Raw genomic sequence first — 20,631 nt, 5'->3', positions numbered from 1 at the left:
CATGTTGTTAGTTGTGGGGGAGGAGGTGGGGGTCCGCCGGCAGTCCGCTGAACCGCAAGGTGGTGTCTTGAGACCACGGAACGCAGGTCGTTCCACCTCTTCCTGATGTCATCCCTATTTCTTGGGTGCTGTCCCACTGCGTTAACCCTGTCCACTATTCTTCGCCATAGCTCCATCTTCCTAGCTATGGAGGTGTGCTGCACCTGGGATCCGAATAGCTGTGGCTCTACCCGGACGATTTCCTCCACCATGACCCTGACCTCCTCCTCGGAGAACCTGGGGTGTCTTTGCCGTGCCATGGGGTGGTGTGGGTGATGTGTGAGGTGGTGTGTGTAGTGATAAGTGTGCTGATATGTAGTGGTGTGTTGTGTGAGGTGTGTGGAAGTTCTGTGGGTGATGGTGTTGTGTGCCTGTGGATGCTGTTGTTCTTGCTGGTGCTGTCTCTCTCTGGCCTTCTTTCAGAATTTTTGGTAGTAGGGGTTTGTGGGTGATGTGGGTGTGTGTTTTATATTGTAATGGGTGTGTGGGTGTGGTGTGTGTATGTGTATCAGGTGTGTGTATTTTGAATTGGCCAATGTGGCTGTGTTTTGTAAAAGTGTGTGTATTTTGAGCGCAGCAGTGTGTACCACCAATGGAATACCGCGGTTGAAAGACCGCCGCGTGGATTCGTGTGTCGTGATAGTGTGGGCGTATTTCTGTTGGCGTGACGGTGGAGGTTTTGTTTTCACTGACCTTTGGTGTGGCGGACTTGTGTGGGTGTCTGAATTTTGGCGGGTTCTGAGCTGTGGGTCATAATAGCTGTGGCGGATTTCCGTGGCCGCGGCGGTGTGTTGGCGGTCTTCTGCACGGCGGTAAGCGGCATTTACCGCCAATGTTGTAATGACCCCCATAATGTTGGAAACTCTTCACTCATTACCTTCATATTCTCCAGCCCCTCTGCCAAAATCATCTCCAATCAGAAAACTGCTCTCTACCCCCAAAGTTTCCCTCATTTATATATGTTTTTTCACTCCTGATTCATCTTGATCTAAAACCAAGATAGAACTTAGTTGCTATTAACAAACTTCTTAGCCAGAATTGTTATACAAAATACTAATTACATGTTCTTGGAACATTTTAAACCTCAATTAAGGATTATTTTTTCTGCATATTTTCTGCAAATTTTCTGCATATTTTCAATTTTATTTTAGCTTTCAAATGTATTTCAACCTACCAGCTATTTCTCTCTACAGTTCATTTTCCTTACTATCTCTTCAATACTGTTTTCAGCCTCTAATGACTGGTTTTATCGCCAGTCCTGCAAGGGCTGGAGAGCCTTCCTCCACCAAAAGAAAATATAAAAAGTCTAAGAAACTGACTGGACTCCCGTCTCATTATGGACCTTCAATCAAAAAAGCTTGCTGCCACCTTTTTCAGTCTACGTAGGCTCCTGAGGAAAACCTTTAAGATACTGCCCTTCCTATCCAAAAGGCTTATTTTTCAATCCCTCATAATTTCACGCCTAGACTATGGTAATGCTTTTTACTTTAGTTCACCCCAATATGTGGTAAAAAGAGTTCAGGTGGTGCAGAATGCGGCTGCACGTCTCCTTATGAACCTTCCAAGACACTAATCCGTCAGACCTTTCATGGCTTCCTTCCACTGGCTCCCAATTGAACAACGCATAAAATTCAAAGCTCTACATTATGCATAGAGCTCTGTGCACCAGGGGCCCTGTCCTCCTTAGGCCCATTGCTTCTCATTATGTCCCTCATAGATCCCTCAGATCCTCGATGACTTCCCTGATGAAGATCCCCCGGGTTAAGAGAGTGAGGTGGGGTAGCAGGTCCCCCAGGATGGGGGGAATGTTCAGCCCACTTCAGCCATTGGCTAGCTTCATTGTGACAACATTGTGAACATTGCACATTCTCACACAAAATAGTGCAGCAATGTGTAATTATTTTTTTTAAGACCTGTTGGAAAACGGGTTATTGGTAGGGCAGGTAGGTACCTACACCTAGCAACAAGCCACTAACCTCCACATAGGTACAGTTAGGTCTCAGTAAATTAATCCCAGCTCTACCCTTGGTAGCTTGGCATCGAGCGTCAAGGCTTAACTTAGGAGACAAAGTGTAAAGCATTCAAATATCACAAAACAGTAATTAAATAAAACACAGGAAACAGTTTAAAAATCCAAAACCAATTTATAAAAATAGCTTATATTTTTATCTTTAAAATGACACAAAAACGATTAAAATCGGTTCAGGGGAACCGGAGATATGAATTTTTAAAGTATTATTATTTTCTAGCGCTTAGAAACAAAAAGCGCCAATCGGGTCATCTGGTTGCACCAGGACCGGGGCAAAGTCAAACTTTCAGGCCGACCGCGATGGAGCCCTGCTCGGCTACAAGTCGCGGGAGGCCTCGGTTAAAAAGTTACCTTCTGACTTAGTCTCTTTTTTGATGTTTTTCTTCCCCGGGACGAACCTGCCAGTTGAATCCGACCTCCTGGAGCCCTTGTCCGGATACGCGAAGTCGGTTTCTTCGGTGGTGATTTTTACCTTCGGACTTAGTCGTTTTTTCGAGATGAAAATCCTTCGACCGGGGTAAACCTGGATCTTGATCCGACGTCCATGGAGCCCTTCTCGGATACGATGGCTGGGAGGTCCCGGTCAACTTTTTACGTTCGGACTTAGTCTCTTTTTTGGATGCTTTTCTTTACCGGGACGAACCACGAAGTCAGGCCGGGTCGCGGTTGAGGCAAGCCGGCTAGAATTTCCGCGGCGGGTCGGTCCCTCTCTGGAGCTTTTTTCCAAAAATTCTCAAATCTTTTCCAAACTTCTGGGGCTTCACCCAGATGTTCTTTTAAGGTTCTTTTGGGGTCCACAGCTCACCCCAAGGGTCCAGAAGTTCTGTGATGGTCCTTGGGGGGTGCGGACTTCAACTCCCAGAATGCACCTGGCGCAAACTCCTTTTTGGCCACTGGACAGTGGTCAGCTGGTCGCTTTCTTCAGGAGTTGGTGCAGGGGACTCTGGTTTAGCAATTTTTCACCTGTAGCAAACAGGGAGTCCCTCCTTGAACCAGTTGAAGCCAGGCAAAGTCCTTCTTGTGGTGAAGCCCAAGTGTGCAGCTGGTGCAGTCCTTCTGAGTGCAGGGTCCAGGTGCAGGCCAGGGGTCCAGCAGGGCAGTCCTTCTTCTTCTTTAGTTCCTTTCTTGTTGAATTCTGGAGGGGATCTGAGGCGTGGGTGCAGGTCTGCCAGTTTTATCCTTGCTCCTGGGTGAAAAGCAGGGGGGTCCTGGTCCTCCAATCAGGTACAGGGTCGTCCCCCTGTGATGACCACTTCCTGGGAAGTGTGGCAAAAATCCATCCCAAAAGGCAACAGTCTCCAAAAATCCAACATGGCTGAATCTGATTTTTGGAGGTTACATCTGGCTGAGCCCACCCACTGGTGTGGCTAAAAATCATAAACACACCCCTCTCCTGCCCTCTCCTAATCTAATCAAGGGGGCACCTAGCTGTCTGGGGTTGCAGGATGTGGGGGTGTTGCTGGGTGCTGCAAATGTCCTTCTCTGCCTTTGAAGACCAGTTTGGCAGCCCTCCCCCTTCCTGCCTCACCATCTGCTGAGGGGAGATTCTCTCCCCCAAGCACATTCCTTTGTGTGAAGTCAGGCCACTTCACACCTCATCAAGGTAGCCTGGCAGAAGCTGCTGCAGGCTGGCCAATCAGAGCACAGCAGCAAAAACAATGCAGAGCTGAAATTGGCAACTTTTTAGGTAAAGTCTAAACTTTTTACCTGGACAAGTTATATTAAATCCAACAACTGGAAGTTGTAGGATTTATTACAACAATTAATTTGATACCAAATTCTTGGTATGCAACATTTAAGGAGACTTTAAAATTTAAAATAAAGTCTGCCCATTCTAGCCTATGAAGGCCATTTACTTCAATGAGGGAAAACCGAATTTGGCTGTTTTTACCTCACCAGGGCTTATAAATCTATTTTTATAAAGTCCCTGCTTATAGTTACATGGCATCCAGCCCTAGGGGCACATAGGGCACACCTTAGGGGTGACTTATATGTAAAAAATAAGGTAGTTTAAGACTTTGGAAGTACCTATAATTCCAAAGTCGAATTTGCATATAACTTTAATTTAAAAGCAGCCAGCAAGGCAGGCTTGCTTTTAAAATGACACTGGGCACCTCAGCAATGCACCTAGGTGTGCACCACCTATGCTGTGGTCCCTAAACCTACATGCCCTACCATATACTAGGGACTTATAGGTAGGTTAACTTAGCCAATTATAATTAGCCTAATTTGCATATCCATTTTACACAGAGCACAGGCCCTGGGACTGGTTAGCAGTACCCAGGGCACCATCAGAGTCAGGAAAACACCAGCATAAAGTGGAAAATGGGGGCAAAAAGTTATGGGGCCTCTGCAATCAGCCCTAGTTTCTCACAAGACCAAAAAACATTTTGCTTTTAGCCTGTTTTTTATTTTATATTGCTGAGCACCCATCAACTCCCTCAACAATACAATAATATAATTTTATAAAATAATGACAACAAATAACAAGCACTGACAGAGCCATTAGGCTGGCATTCAGTGCCAGTTGGGTTTGCCTTTGCTTGTTTGTTTTTTTACATTTGGGATAGGAAGGAGAGGCCATGTTATGTACAGTTCCGCCATTACTCATCTCCCCATGTGTGGCAGTTGAAAGCAGGGACAGATTAAAATAAAATTATAGTTGGATAAAACATTAATAACTGATGTTTTCCACACTGTTGTTGTCAATTTGATGTCACACGGAACTCCTAGTTATTTACTATTACCTATCTATTTTTTAATACGATATTGACCCTTAGAATGGAACAAGCATTGGCAACGTGAGAAAGGTACGGGTTGTTTTTGCAAGTGCCTCTTCAGACGTTTTCCCAATAAAATGCTGTACTCAAAGCAATCAGTTTATCGTCGGAGCCAAAGCCAATTTGTCATTATGACTTCTTCTTGTTCATTTTCAGTTGATCACATAAGGTCTGGTCACAACTGTGCTGTTGAACCAGAGCTAAAGTTTCAACAGACCCATTTGAAAGCCACTTCTTTTTGGAGCTGTCAGTAACTAATGGCAAAACACAGTTTCTGTAGTATATCAAATGCCTATACTTTGACTTCTAGCTAAGCTTGAAATTTATTTTAGAAAAAATGATTTGAAATACCTTTAAAGTATTTAATAGTAGGAAACCCTGGCTGCTGGTCAACTTAACACTTTTTGGTACATTTTAGTATCTCACCAAATTACACAGTTTTATGACTACATATTGGAGAGCTCAATTATGGTAATACTGCCTGCACATAAGTGAGTAGCATTTGATTGTATTCCATTACTGTAGAAACACACATCATTTCAGATTGGGGATTTCTATGCCATTGTCTAGGACAGGTGATTTTTTCCCCATACATTATATCTGTCAGACCCAGTTTGGTGGGACCAGAGGGCAGATGGGGGCTACGGGACCAAACTGTGGTGCTTGGGGTTCATTTGCTACTTAACTGGTTCCCTGAGGTCTGTCCTGCTTCGGCTGTGCAAAACTGGTGAAGTACACCCTTTCTACACTTGGCTCAGGGTTGCAAGGTTGAGCAGTTAAATGCTTCTCCGGGAGGTAATGTGGGAGGCAAGAACTCAGAACTTGATAGTCAAACAATGAACTCAATACAGTATAGTCCAGCCCATTGCTTTTCTTGTAAGAAGAGATGTACACTGGTTTACAGGGTTGGGTCTTCATATCGGCTGTAACCAATGTATAAAGTGCCCTACACACCCAGGGTTCTGATTGGGGGTGGTAATCCCTGCCGTAGTACAGCCCTATCCCTCTACACCTGGATTCCTCAGCACATTTATTTAAAGGAAATCTCAAGCCAGGTGTGTGTCCCATACCTATGGCTGTTCAGTCAATCGCTGTGGTGATATATGACCATACGTCCACTCACTCTTGTATCATGCTAAAAGTTCAGGTGGCACATTGGCTGGATTTGACTACATAGTTCGAAGGCAAGATACACTTTCTCAGTGTTTCTGACAAAGCCTTGTGTTACCTGTCAGGGAAAAGCACTATTCAGTGTTGGGTGATGGTCCTGCATTCTTTGCGGTCCAAGTCATTGGATAGTAGCAGCAGTAAATGTGAAGGCTTGAGCAGTTATTTCTACTTGGGAGCTGTGACATCCGGTCCATTGTGGAAGGTCACAGTTGCAGAGGCGTTGATGTCTGACCACACGGTTTGGCAACAGCAGGTCAGGGCAAGTCAGTGGTCGCCTCTGTTTGTTTTATTTTTTTATTTTATTTATTCATTTATTAGAATTTTACAGTTCTGAACATATTATATATATATCAAATAAAAACACAGCATTAGACAGGGAATAATGAATGCAATCAGCTATAGTCCTACAATTTCCGTTGTAATACCATTTCATTAGAAAAGAGGAAAGAAAAAAGACTGCCAACACAGCACAGCAATTATGTTGAAAAACAGAGGGGAGGTGGTTTGAAGCGGACAGACCTATACAACAGTACTTCTATTTCAACTCAGCATTAATGCATTGCCCACATATAAATCGTCAGCAATTTTACTCATTTACTCAATTTTACTCAATGGCCAGCAGATCATTCAATGTATTTAGGTAGATACAGCATTATTAGTTAAGTACATCTGTAGTGGAAACAAGAAAATATTAGGCCTACTGGTCGGGGGTAAGAGGATAATATAATTACAATTTTTGTAACAATTAATGCTTAATTTCTAAAAGAATAAGTGCTCGGGTCCAAAGCTTTTCTCTGAAGCCCGGGACTGGCTCTATTGAAGGTCAGGGTAATAAATGCTAAGGCTGTGTAGCCTTCATTCCATCTGACGCCTCTTTAATTCACCATAAAACGCTCCCTGACTCTTTATCTCAAACTTGCAGGTTCTTTTTAATCCCTACTTTCTCCCTTTGTCACTGTTTTTCTGTCTTTCCTCTTCTTGTGTTTTTCTTTGTCCTGCTCTCCTGTCGGTGTGCCTACCTGCAACATGGGCTCAGTGTTAGGACTATAAACATTTACAAGTGTGATATGTTTGACATGAATTATTCCATAGATCAGACCCCTAGTATAATTTGTTTCCTGGGAGAGCTTGAGTGGGGTATTACATTTTATGAGGATAGCCGTACCTCTTGAATTGGAGGAAAATCCGCCAAGTACTCTTTGTCTGTTCTGTTTTAATGCAAATTTAGATATATCAGCCATGAGGTGCGACTCTAGTAGAAATGCCTCACTGATCTTGTGACAATCTGAATAGGCTTATATTTGTCTAATTTTCTGGGGGGTTGTTAAGCTCTCTCACAATCCTGGAGCAGGCCCTGAACCTTGCTCCCACTGCAGCCTCACGCCTCGTGCCAAGCTTTCTCCTGCCCCTCGCTGCCTGCTGCTGTTTCTCTGCACTACAGTGCCCCGCTCGACTCTCCTGCCTTGCTTGTTTGCCTTGCTTGTTTCTCCCATCTGTCACTGCCTTGGGTGTCTCTCCTGTCAGTCCATCACTTGTTGTGTTGGTTGTATCACTAGTCTTTTGTTGTTAAGCACTCTTAGTCTGTCTTTAGTGCCTGTTGCTGTCGCTCTGCTGCTTCTTCTGTTTGTCTGTTTCTGGCTGTGTTGTTGTTAGTCACTCTCAGTCTCTGTCCACCTTTTTCCTGCCGTTTTTCCATCCCGCTCCCTTTGCCCGCCTTCCTCCCACTGTGCCCCACCCTCCCAGGACCTGCTTAATGGTGGTCGCTGCACAACTGCATAGTGGTTACAGGCATTGGGTGCGCCAAAGGCAAACCCATCTGCACCCATCTGCGCCTGGACCACACCCAGCGCCAGGACTTCTGGATCTGCAGCCTATCGCCAGTATTCCCACAACAGGATCCGAAACCTCATGCCTAAGACCTGAAATAAACATAATCAACTAGGTTGCCTGTGTTTGTTGATTTAGGACTACCAAGCAGGCACAGGTTATTACATCTAGACCTGGCCTCCAAGTCTTCATTCTTTTCCTTGATAACATTAAGTACTTTGAACATATCCAGGAGTTTTTACTTAATTCCTGCTGTATCGTCCTTCAGAGTGGAAATGCGTGACTCTGCAGCTGTCTCTTCTCTTGTTTAAGTGTCATTTTCATCTGGTCCACACAAGAGGTAAATTAGTGTCATTCGTTGTCTGTTGATGTGAGGCTCGTCTGGATATGGAGGAGTGCTGCCTAGGTTTTCCATGCCCGTGATGGCCTCATGTAATGTCCCAGCCCTCTTCACTAATGATGCCCTCATATTGCATTTGATGTCTCCTCAAAACTTGCTGGCTGGCAGACACCAGTCCTAGTGGCCTATGAGCTCTTCTCTTCCCTTGGTCATGAGGAACTTGGAAGAGGAAGAAAGTGGAGTGGTTTGGATCCCACTTTTATACTCACTTCCAGACAGGGTATGTGGAACCTCCGCCTAAGGACCTGGAACCTGTTTCAGGTGGTTCCCTTTCAAATGTCATATTCTGACTGTAGTTCAGATATTTGTGTACAGTGATGGTTCTCACAGCAGGTAATTATGACACTGACAAGGAGCAAGAGTTTCCAAAACAAGGGCACTGTAAAGTTTGAAAAATCTGCACCTGGCTGCCATCAGCTTTTCTGAAGTGGAATCAAGGACAAACAAAATAGAAGGCCTTGCCTAGAAACGTCTTCACTTTTACCAATGGAATCTGCTGACTCACCACCCCTCCCCTCCTATACACCCAGTGGCAATGTCCAAGAAATCTAATAATCAATTCATTGCTAAAAGGTCCTCATGAAATTCCAAGGGGACCCATGGCTCCATCCTTCCTCATTTCACTGTCCTCCCTATAGTCATATGAGTGAAGGCCAAACATTTCCTCTGTTTGAGGACCCTCTATACCCTCTCCATTTTGTGTCATGTAAAACCAGGGGCCATCCAAAATGTATCTCACAGATCACAGCAGCCATACTCAAACTACACCATGCCCTCAACATACACACAACATATGTGTTGTCAGAGGATGTGTTGTCACTTTCGAGTGCAACTCTGAGTGAGCAAAAAATGATTTGCCTAGAACTATTGGTTCCCTGCAGCACTGTGTGTCAGCAGCTTAAAACATGGACAGTAGTCCCATGGTGCCACAGAGGATACATTGGTGCACACTTCCAGGTTACAGAACAATTCTCATATTCAAAACTAAACCTTATGCTTCTCTCTCTTCCACAAGCTAGCAGATATCTACTTAGTGTCCAGTAAACTGTGCATAAACATGCCTCTGTACACAATTGCAAAGATTATATTTATGCACTGAAGACTAGAAACATTGTTGGGGGATGGAGATAAACATATCAATCCTTGATATCTCTGGTTTCCGATAAGATGTTCTAGAGATTAAAACAAGCTTCCTTACAAACTGTGACCCATCCTGACCACATTCTCTCCAGACGCTCCTCAAAGGAAGCATGTTTATTTTACACAATTTTGAAAGGGTTGGATTTGGATACCAGCTGTGTATTATTTTCAATGGCATCTCTTTATGTTGCATTCAAAGTGAATACCTGGCTGCGGTAGCCCGAATATTCCTCACCAGACTTGTTACGCCACACCTAGAGACTCATGTGAATGTCTGTATTGGGTTTCAGCAGCATATTTAAGGAGGATATGAGTCTTATGCAACCTAAACATGACTTAAGCATCTGACTTAAGCATAGAATGATATTTATTGTTGCTCTACTAGCTGTGGGAATTACTCTTTCATTTCCTGAAAGGGAATTGTGTTGAAGGCTTGAGCAAAATATATCCAGATATTATTTGCAATTCAAAGAAATGGTACATTGTATATCCCTCTATATCATTGTGTACAACAGAAGTAAAAATTTCATTTTGTACCACTGCCAAACCAGCAATGATAAAAGGGTTCTAGTGGTAGGAAATGGGTAGATTGATGACCAGTTATTCTTAGGAGGCCACAAGATACAACTAGACAGCCTTCTCTGATCACTAGATCCATACCATGTTAATGACTGTAAGATTTATGCCTACCTAAATCTAGGTTGTAGGATGCTAACATTTGATGTGAGCAAATGAAAAACTGCTATTTTATTTTGCCTATGTGAGCAAATATTTTGATTTCATATGTATCTCACTTCCATTTAAAGTCTGACTTTTTACAATATAGGTATTAAAGCAAGCTTCTTGCTGCATGCACAGGTAAAGATAATGTTAATAACCAAATACTTTCCTGTTAAATATATCCCATTAGTGCCCGATTACGAGTTGGGCAGTATTGGTGGGCTGTAAACTCTGCACCAATGCACACTGGTAGCATGCAGAAGCACCACACTACTACTGTGCATTTCCAAGATAAATACCGTAGAATGAAGAATACCTATGCAGAACCTATTTTTCTGGTTCAAATTACACATAAACTTCCCAGTTCTGTGAGACTTAGCACTCCCATCTACCACCTGCTTTCAGAAGGTAATACATGGGAGTCTTGGGATCTGTGTGAGGTAGTCAGGTTCTGCATATGCAGACCCAACGAACTTTCTAGCCATCCCTCAGTACCTATGCAGGTGAGCAAAGGTGGACTTGCTATCTACAGTAGGAGACTGGGGAAAACAGGGAAGAAGTGTGAGAGAGAGAGAGAAACACTGGGCTGGATCTCACCCTCCGACAAGGAACTGCTTCAGTTAAGGGACAGCACAGCTCCCTCTTGTTACTGTAGAGACAGCCTTGATCAAACTGGTTGTAAAGGCAACAGAGGACAGCAAGGAAATAAGTAATACCAGCTGGTTTTAGTATTCTTACTACAACTGTGCTATAAAACTTGCCAATAACTGCTTACCTCTATTCTCAAAGTGCCAACCCTTGTGATTATCATTCTCATGAGAGTGAGTCCAACCAGTGCTTGCATTCCCTGCTTGGCAATGAATTGGTCCAGGGAGCCTAGTTCGAAGAGGCGATCTGAGCAGTGTCCGTTGATACTGGATGTAGCCAGTTTCTTGTAAATGTACATACCCTTTCTCCACCCTGAAGAGACATTGGATAAATAGGCCACTCCATAAGGAGCCCACCAGACAAGACCTAAAAGACTCAATTGAATAGAGAACTGTTGCTTTAAATGACCAGTGATTCTGGACACACAACCCTTATATTCGGTCCTGTTCTTGGGTGGACTATCTTTTGAATGCTCAGAGTTCAAAAATCAGTAATGACCTTCATTTCTTGTAAATATTATGTTATGGCAAGGATTGGGCAGCATTGAAGATCTATGATGTTTTAGACATTAATCACCCAGCCCTGTTGCCCACCCAGAACACATATAGGTGACTTATTTAAAGTATAAAAATAGATGTTTTCACATGTCAAAGCACTTTCTTTTGAGAAGTGTTACTGTTGAGGTTTAAGGTGCAGCCAGGCATTGCATAATGGTGACCATGCAGCCCTGTTGCTCCAGTCACACACAATGTTCAATGTGTTACTGCATATCCCAGCCCCCATGTAACAGTTTAACTTTCATGCTACTGGTGCACTTCTTGAAACAAGCTACTGTGGCCCTACTGAATAGAAAGCCCCTTGGTTAGTGTTTGCTGCATAGATGCTGCTCAATAGGATCAGTATACGGTCTAAGGCACCCTCCATAAGTGAAAACTGGCCTTTCCTGTCTATGACTGTAGTAGCTGTGCAGAAAGGCACTGCCGGGCACACCCATATCAGGGTGCCTCTTGCATGTGCTGAGTATGTCATTGCGCAGAATAGTCCCCTCCATTGCCTGCACAAGCGTTCTAGCTCACCTGCCGTGATACTTGTTTCCTGCAAGAAGATAATTTGTTGTTTAATGTAGGAGTAAACTGTGTAGCACTTCTTGGCAGTGTGTAGGCCCCGGACATTAAGAGTCAGAAAACGCGTATCAGTGCTAGCCATATTTGTAATCTGTGTTTGGTGTGATCCAAGTGGTGGGTTCCCCACCTACCATGTCGCCACCTCCTGCCAAAGTTTTGTAAGCTTGGAAGCTGCTCCAGCCCTGCCCATCAAGGGATTGCAGGGATGATATAGGATATGAGGTAAGGGCAACAGTGCCAACAAAGGGGATGGAATGTCCCAATACTTGGGGCCTACCACAACTGGTGGTAATCCCAAACAGGGGGTAGTCATGGTGCTTTATTGTGTAATAGGGGTACTGATCGCAGTCGTGGGTCCATCGAGTGCGATGAGAAAGGTGTTGTCAGAGCAGGAATAGTCCCTCCTCCGAGTTGGGAGGGAGGTTGTGCCAGCTCTTCACTAGGGTGGTCAAGGCTGTGTACTGCAGTTTCTATTGTGTGTACAAGATCTGTATGTGTAGGTACATATCAAGGGCTAGTGGATTCGAAGAGTGGGTGTGTTGCATGAATGTGTTCTTTCATCTTGGGGTAACATGAGGTGGGGGGATGCAGAAGCCGTCATAGTGTTATGTGGTAAGATGTGAGGATGTGGCACCCAGGAGGGAAGAGGCAGGGCAGGGGAGGCCCATCCAGGTATGGCAGCATTCAACTTGCTGCCCCCCCCCCAAGCCTCTTCCGGCATGCAGGTGTCAGGGAGCAATTGTTGCATCAGGATCAGCGGGCAGGGTTATAGGAGCGTTTCTGCCATTTGTGCTGTTATCAGCGGGGGGATTGTGACCCCATCCTGGATTCCTCTGAAGTGGTGGCTTCTTCCTCTGAGGAGATGTGTGGTCCCTCCTCATGTGTGTGGTTGCAGCAGGTGGGCCCAGTTTTTCTGCTGCTTGAATGGCTCTTCTCCGGTCCGCTACTATTTGTTCTAAGTTGGGGGAGCTGGCTGAAGTGCTGCACAAGGGTGGCCTTGTTTGGGGTCTGTTTATGCGTTTAGGTCGTGATCCACTGGAGGTGGGTGCGGATTTGGCAAGGTCTGGTGCCCGTCCCCCAGGTGCTTGTCGATCCAGTCCCAAGCCTTTTTGGGGTCCGTAAAGAAGCATGTGGTGCCATCTTGCATAATCTTGAGTCGGGCAGGAAATAATAATGCATACTGGATCCCATGTTGCAGAGCCGGCGCTCGACTTTTATTGACCTAGCGTAGTCAGGCAACAACATCACAGTCTTGTCTTCTACCCGGAGGAGGCCCGCCCATCTGACCACTTGGCGGATGGTATCCCGGTCCTTAAAATGAAGTAATTTTGCTAGCATCGGGCAAGAGGAGACACCCAGTGCCGGGTGAAGAGTTAGAACTCAGTGTGCTCTTTCCAGAGAGTAGAAAGGGTTGGGGTCGGATGACCGCGTGAAAGACTTGAACCACGTTTCCAAGTATGTGAGTGGGTCTTCTCCTTCCACCCCCTCCGGCAATTGAAAGCCATGTTCATGGAACCTCTGCCCTATCCTCAAGGTGTGTGACTCACTGCTGAAGGTCCCGGATAACCAACTTATTGACTTTAACTTGGGGTTGCAGGGACCCCAGGGTCTTCTCCCCATCAGCTACCCTGCCCACAAACTTGTGGTGGTCGTCTCGTAAGAAGCCAAAGTCTGCTGCTATGGAGCCAAGTCTGGCATCCGTGGAGGGGTGCATTTGTTCTATGGCCATGAGCACTTTGTCCAGCTTGACTGACATTGAGAGAGATTGCGGGTCGTCCTGTTGCTGGGTGTCTGGGATCAGGGAGGGAGGATCAAGGAGTGGCAGCTGTCTAAACACTCCTGCAGACTTCAGTCTACCAATGTTGATGCATTGTCGATGTGCTGGTTTGGGCACCTTGAGCAGGCAACCAGAGGCACAAAGGAGCGAGCAGAGGGGCACAGGAGTCCTCCATTGATTTCCATTTTCTCACGGGTTCCTTACTTGGGAGGGATCATGTGTAGAATAAATATCCCAGTTTGCAGAAGCCTCCCTCAGTGGCCACTGTGTGAGAAGTTAATGGGAGAAACCTTTCCCTACCTGGCACCCAAGTGTGTGGTGTGTATTGCGGGGGGACCAAGTGGCACTAGGCGGCGGCGGCTTCTGTTGAGTGGACTCCACTATGGGCGTAGGAATGCCGCACCCAACGTGTTGCAGCAAAGGTGGTGGAACAATAGTAGGTTGGGGCGGGAGGATGTCGTAGCTTTCGCCCTTGGCATATCTCTCAGGGGTGTTCACTGCCTGCTGCAGTTACAGACGTCTGGGGCAGCATGTCCTACTTTGACCACAAAGGTCCTCCCCCAGTCCCCTCAGCGTTCACCAGACCTCGGCTCTGCCTCTGCCTTCTGTGGAGTGAGTCACGATGATCCACAGGGGGTAAGGCTGGGCTGCCTAGTGGATTGGGTGCAGTTCCTCTATGCCGGCTGACTCAATGTTTTCAGGGTGCCGCCATTATGGGTCAAGCGTGCATTCTCTCCAGGCAGCATGGCACCGCGCAGTGCATCGCGCTGGGCTCCTCTCCTGCCACCTTAGTGTGTGCCAGGCATTCACCCCCCACTGTCGTTTCTGGCCCGCAGCTTTGTCTTGGGTGCTGTTCTGGCCATCTTTGCCCACTGTAAGGTAGGTTGCGGAGACCAGCCCGGGTAGGGCTGTGTGGCTCGGTGCCGACAGCAAGTGAATGGAGTCACAAAGCGGGTCAGGTACTTCGTGGAATCTCTGGTAGTTGCTGCTAGGGTGTTGTGGGTGTGGTTCCTCCATCTAGCCTACTCTAATGTCTTCAGGGCGCCGCCATGTTGGGGGCCGGCCTGCGACCTCCTCACTCCACACCGTGTGGCTGCGACACATCGCTCATATGTGGCCCCACCTGGAGATTGCTGAGTTCAGGTCTCAGTCTGCAGTGGCAGAATCTGCTCCTGAGGCCTCACCGGGTTGGATTATAGATGATTGTCAGGACGACGAGTGGAGGGCTAGGGATTTGCATTTGCCATCTTGGCTGGTTAAGCCACGCCCGTCTTCTCAATGCAATTTTACCAGTCAGATCTTCCATATGTTAATATTGGGTCTGTTGCTTCAGCGCTTGGTAATTCTAGGTGCCTCATGAGTGTACAGAGCATAATTTCACAGATGATTTCGCTATGCTTGTAACCCTCAGGGCCTCTGCACTCCCAGATGGAAACGGTATAAGATCAGCCTTCTACTAGTCTAAAGCTAGTGAGCATTCTGTATTATCAATGGATTGCGAAAACAAACTGAGACTTATACCTCAGCCTTTTTGTTTGGTCACTATTAAATTAGTTAAAAGGGCTTAAGAAGATAAAAAAGCTTTAACTCCCATTGACCACCATATTACACATATATTCAGCTGAATTGAAAAAAATCACCCTTCTTGAGGTCAGATGCACTATCCTTAACACCAACCCACAAAGGAATCTGATGAGTGTCCTTTGCTGGAAGAGGAAATGTTACTCGCCTGTGGTGACGGTATCTTCCCAGATTCATAAGCGATCCTCTCTTCCTCCTCATATGAGATGTGAAAGAGAGATCCAAAATAGGGGAAATATATTGAAGATAAATCCTTCAGTCCCAAGAGTTGTGGTGTGGTGTAGGAAATTTTTTAAAAATGGGCATTTCATGTTTCAAAATGTTTTTCCAAAATGTTCTTGGATCTGGTCTGGCAGTCTAACCTCATTATTCTGGGGAGAATGCCCTCGCTAGACCACTGCCTTGCAAGTTACATTTACATACAGCATTATTTCAAAAGAATGAATCCAAAACAACTGACTTATGATATACAAAAATCTAAACTGTCAGTAGTCTTGTGATGGTAAGCTCTTTATTTTTATTAATATGTATGTCATTGTGCCTCAGTGTTTTGAGTAGATTATTTGTATTTTTGTTACATCAATATTTTTTGTTTATTTTGTAGATGCTGTCGACCTCAGCTTTGATCCCCAAACCGTTTCATGTTACCTCCGTCTTGCACAGGAGAACAGAGTGGTGATTGTCTCAGACGTCAAGTGTTCATACGCTGCCTCCCCTGTCAGATTCATCAACAATCAGTTGTTATGTTCAGAGAGTTTCTCCGATGGGTGTATTTACTGGGAGATCATTACAAAAAACTCTGAAGGATGGGCTGTTGGAATTACAGATAGAAAGATTTCCAAAAAGGAGGGTATAGGAAGAACTAAGGTATCCTGGTGTTTAGAATGGAGCAATACATCTTTATCTGCTTGGCATGAAAACCAACAAACCAAAATAGGTCAGCAAAAACCTGAATCTGTTGGTGTTTACCTTGACTGTGAGAAGAATAGTGTTTCATTTTATTCTGTTGCTGATGACTTTACATTACTACACACCTACACCAACATTTTTTCTTTCCCAGTTTTCCCTGCTTTTTGGCTGTATGGCTTGAATAAGGGAGGGTACCTAAGTATAAATAGTACTGGAAATAGGATTTCAAATCATAAGATTGAAAGCCTTAGTTAACATAAAAATGTGCTCATTAACATTATGGATTTTGATCTAATTGAGAATCGTCAACACCAACCAGAAAACTGAAACATAATTTTAAAGTTCTGGTTCAGGTAGTTACCCATCATACTTCACAGCTGCCGCTACCCACCTCAGTCCATGATCCAACAGACAGAGTGGTAACATGGGTGCCAGCCAATCTGTACTCAGGGCTTAGCTGACAATGGGGAAAGAGAAATGTTTCAAAGCAGCCACCAGGCTGGAGCAATCTTTTTCTTTAGATATGTAACTGATCTGTCTAATTTTGTTGGTCTACCAAGCCCATTTGGACTCCCACACAGTACAGGGGCAATGGCCCATACAATATAAAAATTACCACAGCAGTTTTCCGGAGCTTTTAGCTATACAGCTTGCTTTCAAGTAGGTTTAGTAAGAACAGAAGATAAGACTGCCATGTACTACACAAAGAATAACAGGGGTACAAAGTCACAGCAGTTCTCACAGTAAGCCCAGGCCATTCAGCACTGGAAAATTGACCACAAGATGCACCTAGTGCCACAATATCTCCCAGGAGTAACTGACAACTTTGTGGGCCATCTCAACAGGTCTCATCATTAAATACACAAGTGCAAACTCCACCCACAGGTCTTTCAGACATACCTCAGGAAGTAGGGCACTCCATAAACAGACCGATTTGCAACAGCCAAGAATGCACAATGCCCAAACCTTGCAGCCAAATACCCACACCAACAGCCCTTAGAGAGTGCCCTATGAATCAGCTTGTTTGAGATATATACTTACGTTATTCCTCCCCTCCCACGGCTTCTGTTAGCCCCAACATGGGCCAGACAGCCTCAGTTCTCCACTCCCCTGAAAGTGTCCATCAGTCCACAAAAGAAGCTTTCTCTCAAACCAGATTTTCTCACTCAGAAAGACACCCGGACCCAGCACAGCACAATCTTTCATCTCCCACAAGAATGCATGTCAGTCATTACAGAGGCCAGGTCCCCTACGACTCGCGCAGGTTAAACAGGAAAATAGAAAAGGTTTGTCTAGTACTGCATAGCCAACAATTCTGACCTCTTAAACTCTACAGTACAGGAGATAGTTACTTACCTTGTCTACCTACAAAAGTCAGTCTATTCACCTTCATCTGTCAGAATTACTGTCTCAGATTATATGCAAAACAGACAGCATACACTGATGGTTACAATTCCAGTCATTAAGGGACTTAAAAGGAATAAAAGTGTAATACCTTCTTGAGCCCCTCCTGCCTCAGTATGGAATCTCAATTACAGCCCTTATCAGACATATGGGCCCACCTTTTGAATCTCTGCACTCATAACAAATTCATTTTTTTTCCTGGCATACAGCCTTCCTAATCACCATTACCTCCCGTAGTCATATTAGCAAGCTTCAAGCCCTTACTATCCAGAAGCCTTTCCTATTATCTCATAAAGATAGAGTAGTTCTCAGAACCCTCCGCAAATTCCTTCTAAAGGTAGTATCACCATTTGATCTCAATCAAACTATTGAACTTCCAGTTTTCTTTCCACAGTCTGACTCGGTGGCTGAAAGGGTATTCCTCACTCTTGATGTTAAAAGATCCCTTATGTATTACATAGATAGGACCAAACTATTCCATAAATCAGAGCAGTTATTTGTTTAATTTGGACAGGCTGTATCCAAACTGGACATAGCAAAATGCCAAATAGATTGATAAGTGCATTCCAACTTGCTATCTCATGGTTGAACTCTGTTTTATTGTGTATATTATCAGTATACCAAGGCTGAGGCACGGTGTCAACACTTGTGAAACTTCCACAACAAGGAAACCCTCCCCTCAACTCCTCGCTCCCCTCCCTCCCCTCCCTCCCAGGTGATCCACCCAACTGCGACCTAATCTTAAAATGTGTTGTATGGTGCGAAAGGCTATTGAGCTGTTGCTGTAGGGAGTCCACATCCCTCTCCACCAATGAGAGGAAACACAGATATTTGGGGCATGTCAGTTTGTGGAAATCTTTTGATAAGAGTGGTATGTATGGCTTCCAAAGGTCCTGGAAACAATCTCCTTGGTAGGCTAGCACCAATTAAAGTTTTCCTATTCCAAGGATGTGCCAGAGATGGTGGAGCCACATTGTGTGTGTCAGAACTCTGTCAGTCCTCCATTGGGCCAGGATTGGTTGGTGGGCTGCACCTAGGGCCACACTAATTTAGCAGCCTCTACGGAACTTGAGTGGGAACGTGAGGGCATTTGGCAGGCCCAATACTTTGTATGCCGGAAATCTGGGGATTGTGGTGTTGAGGCATTCGTCTCTGTCATTGAGATCCAAGTCACAAAATGGGGCTAGTTAAGGTCATTCCTATAGTATGTGAAGCCATGTACCTGATTGGCCACAGTGACACCAGCAATGGGGGTCTCATGTGGTGTTTCCTCTGCGAAACCATGCTGGTATGAGATACTAATATGAAGTGGTTTTGGTGGCTGTTTCAATGCCCGGCATGTTGTTAGTAGCATGTCGTGTCTGGTAGGAGATGTCAGTCCATTCCTTAGGTGTGAAACGTCTGCCTGTTTCATTTTCCCAGCGGGTTTAGCTGGGTAGTTTGAGAGCTGCGGTAGAATTCAGAAGTAGGCCATAGAGCTTCCAAGACCAAACCGTTCCCTGCCGAACCATAAACATCACCCTGGTACATCCTTATCTTACTTTCACTTCCCTATATTATGTTCTAGCCCTTGGTGAGAAAGATCACAAAGAGTGAAAACATGAGCAAAAAACACATTGTATAACTTCTGCGTGGAAAAATACCTGCACCTTCTGCAACTCTAACGTGGCAGTGGCTAAAGCTAAGTTTTTTTTGTTTCCATATTTCTTTATTTTGAACTTAAGAAGACACGTCCATGTGTAAAATGATACATTAAATCAATTGTACAGCTGCAACACATCAATGCTTATACATGGGAGTTGTCACATATTGCATTACACTTGATATCCACTGTAATAAAGTCATACATATCAAATTGACTAGTGTGTACCGATTAGATTCCTGCACTGGTATATATTTTAGAAGACACTGGATAACATACTTATTTTATGTAATAACCAAAGAATAAAATAACCTAAAACATGACTGAACTGCAATTAGCCAGGTGTGCATTGGGGGTGCAAAAGCAAGAGGAGGAGCATTCAGGGCTCGAGCCAGTCTGGTGGGCAGACAACCCAACAGATCCCAACATAGGTGGCAACAGTAGAGGGCTGGTGGTGGCTGCCAGGCAGGGGGCACAGAAGTAGGGAGAGAATTCTCCACCTCAACCATCAGATATCACAGCCAGCTGCGGACCAAGCAGACTCTCAGCACCTTCAAGAAGTGCCGTCCAATCTGGGGGGTCATGAAGCGGGCCCACCCGACTATAGGGTGATAATATTATGCGTTGTTCTGCCAGTATTCCGTTGCGAAGATCAACAAGCCATCTCGACACCGGGGGGACCAATGCAGACTTCCAGCACATCGCTAGGCATCTTTTTGCTAGTATGAGTGCTAAGTCCAATATTTTATTCATTGATTTGTTCTTAGAGGTTCTATGTGTTACTCCTAGCATATAGTATGTCATGTCGCGCCGTGCGATCCTCTGTTTTATTTTGTTTAGCCTCCCAGTTATTGCTTCCTAATATTCAACTACGCTGGGGCACCTCCACACCATGTGTAAAAAATCGGCATTCCCATTGTGGCATCTCGGACATCTATCTGATGCCGAAGAGTAAATCCATGCTAATCTCGCAGGAGCGAGATATGTGTGATATAAATAATTAAATTGTATGTACTTGTAACGAGCATTCACAGAGATCATTTTCGGAACCATGAGGGCCTGTTCCCATTGTGTATCTCTAAGTTTCACGCAGAACGCATCCTCCCAATACACTTGGAGCGATGTCAAGGGACATCTAGCCTCCATGTGTAGAGCTTTATAAATGTTTGTAATGGCTTTCCTCTCTCCCCCATGTCTGAAGCAATATCGATGTATTCGGTTCCCTAGGCAAAGTATCCCAACGGACTGCTGCTTGTCTCGTCACCGCCACGTATGCCATGAAAGTCCCCAAGGACACACCAAAATCATTCACTAGGTTGTCAAACGGGACCAGCATGTGATCTTCAAACATGTCTCCCCATTCCACTATACCCACCACCTTCCAGGCTCTCAACAACGGATCACGCAGGGAAATAACGCTTCCCGGCACAACCCGCAGCAA

General features: G+C 45.1%; 1 protein-coding gene across 3 annotated transcripts in view; it reads left to right on the top strand.

The window, feature by feature from the left end:
• The window catches only part of RNF135 (ring finger protein 135), a 131,711-nt gene that overhangs the window by 94,958 nt on the left and 16,122 nt on the right, over nt 1-20,631 (top strand). For 2 of the 3 annotated variants that reach the window (XM_069199975.1, XM_069199973.1), the window contains one exon: nt 15,840-19,489. In XM_069199975.1, the coding sequence (XP_069056076.1) occupies nt 15,840-16,399 (560 nt within the window). In that variant the 3' untranslated portion in view covers nt 16,400-19,489. Of the gene's footprint in view, nt 1-15,839; nt 19,490-20,631 lie in introns of those variants that run through there. The other variant, XM_069199976.1, reaches the window with a different exon arrangement.

The sequence above is a fragment of the Pleurodeles waltl genome, chromosome 7 (genome assembly GCF_031143425.1).
Source record: "Pleurodeles waltl isolate 20211129_DDA chromosome 7, aPleWal1.hap1.20221129, whole genome shotgun sequence".
NCBI classification, from domain to species: domain Eukaryota; kingdom Metazoa; phylum Chordata; class Amphibia; order Caudata; family Salamandridae; genus Pleurodeles; species Pleurodeles waltl.
This window is presented reverse-complemented; position numbering and strand designations above follow the sequence as displayed.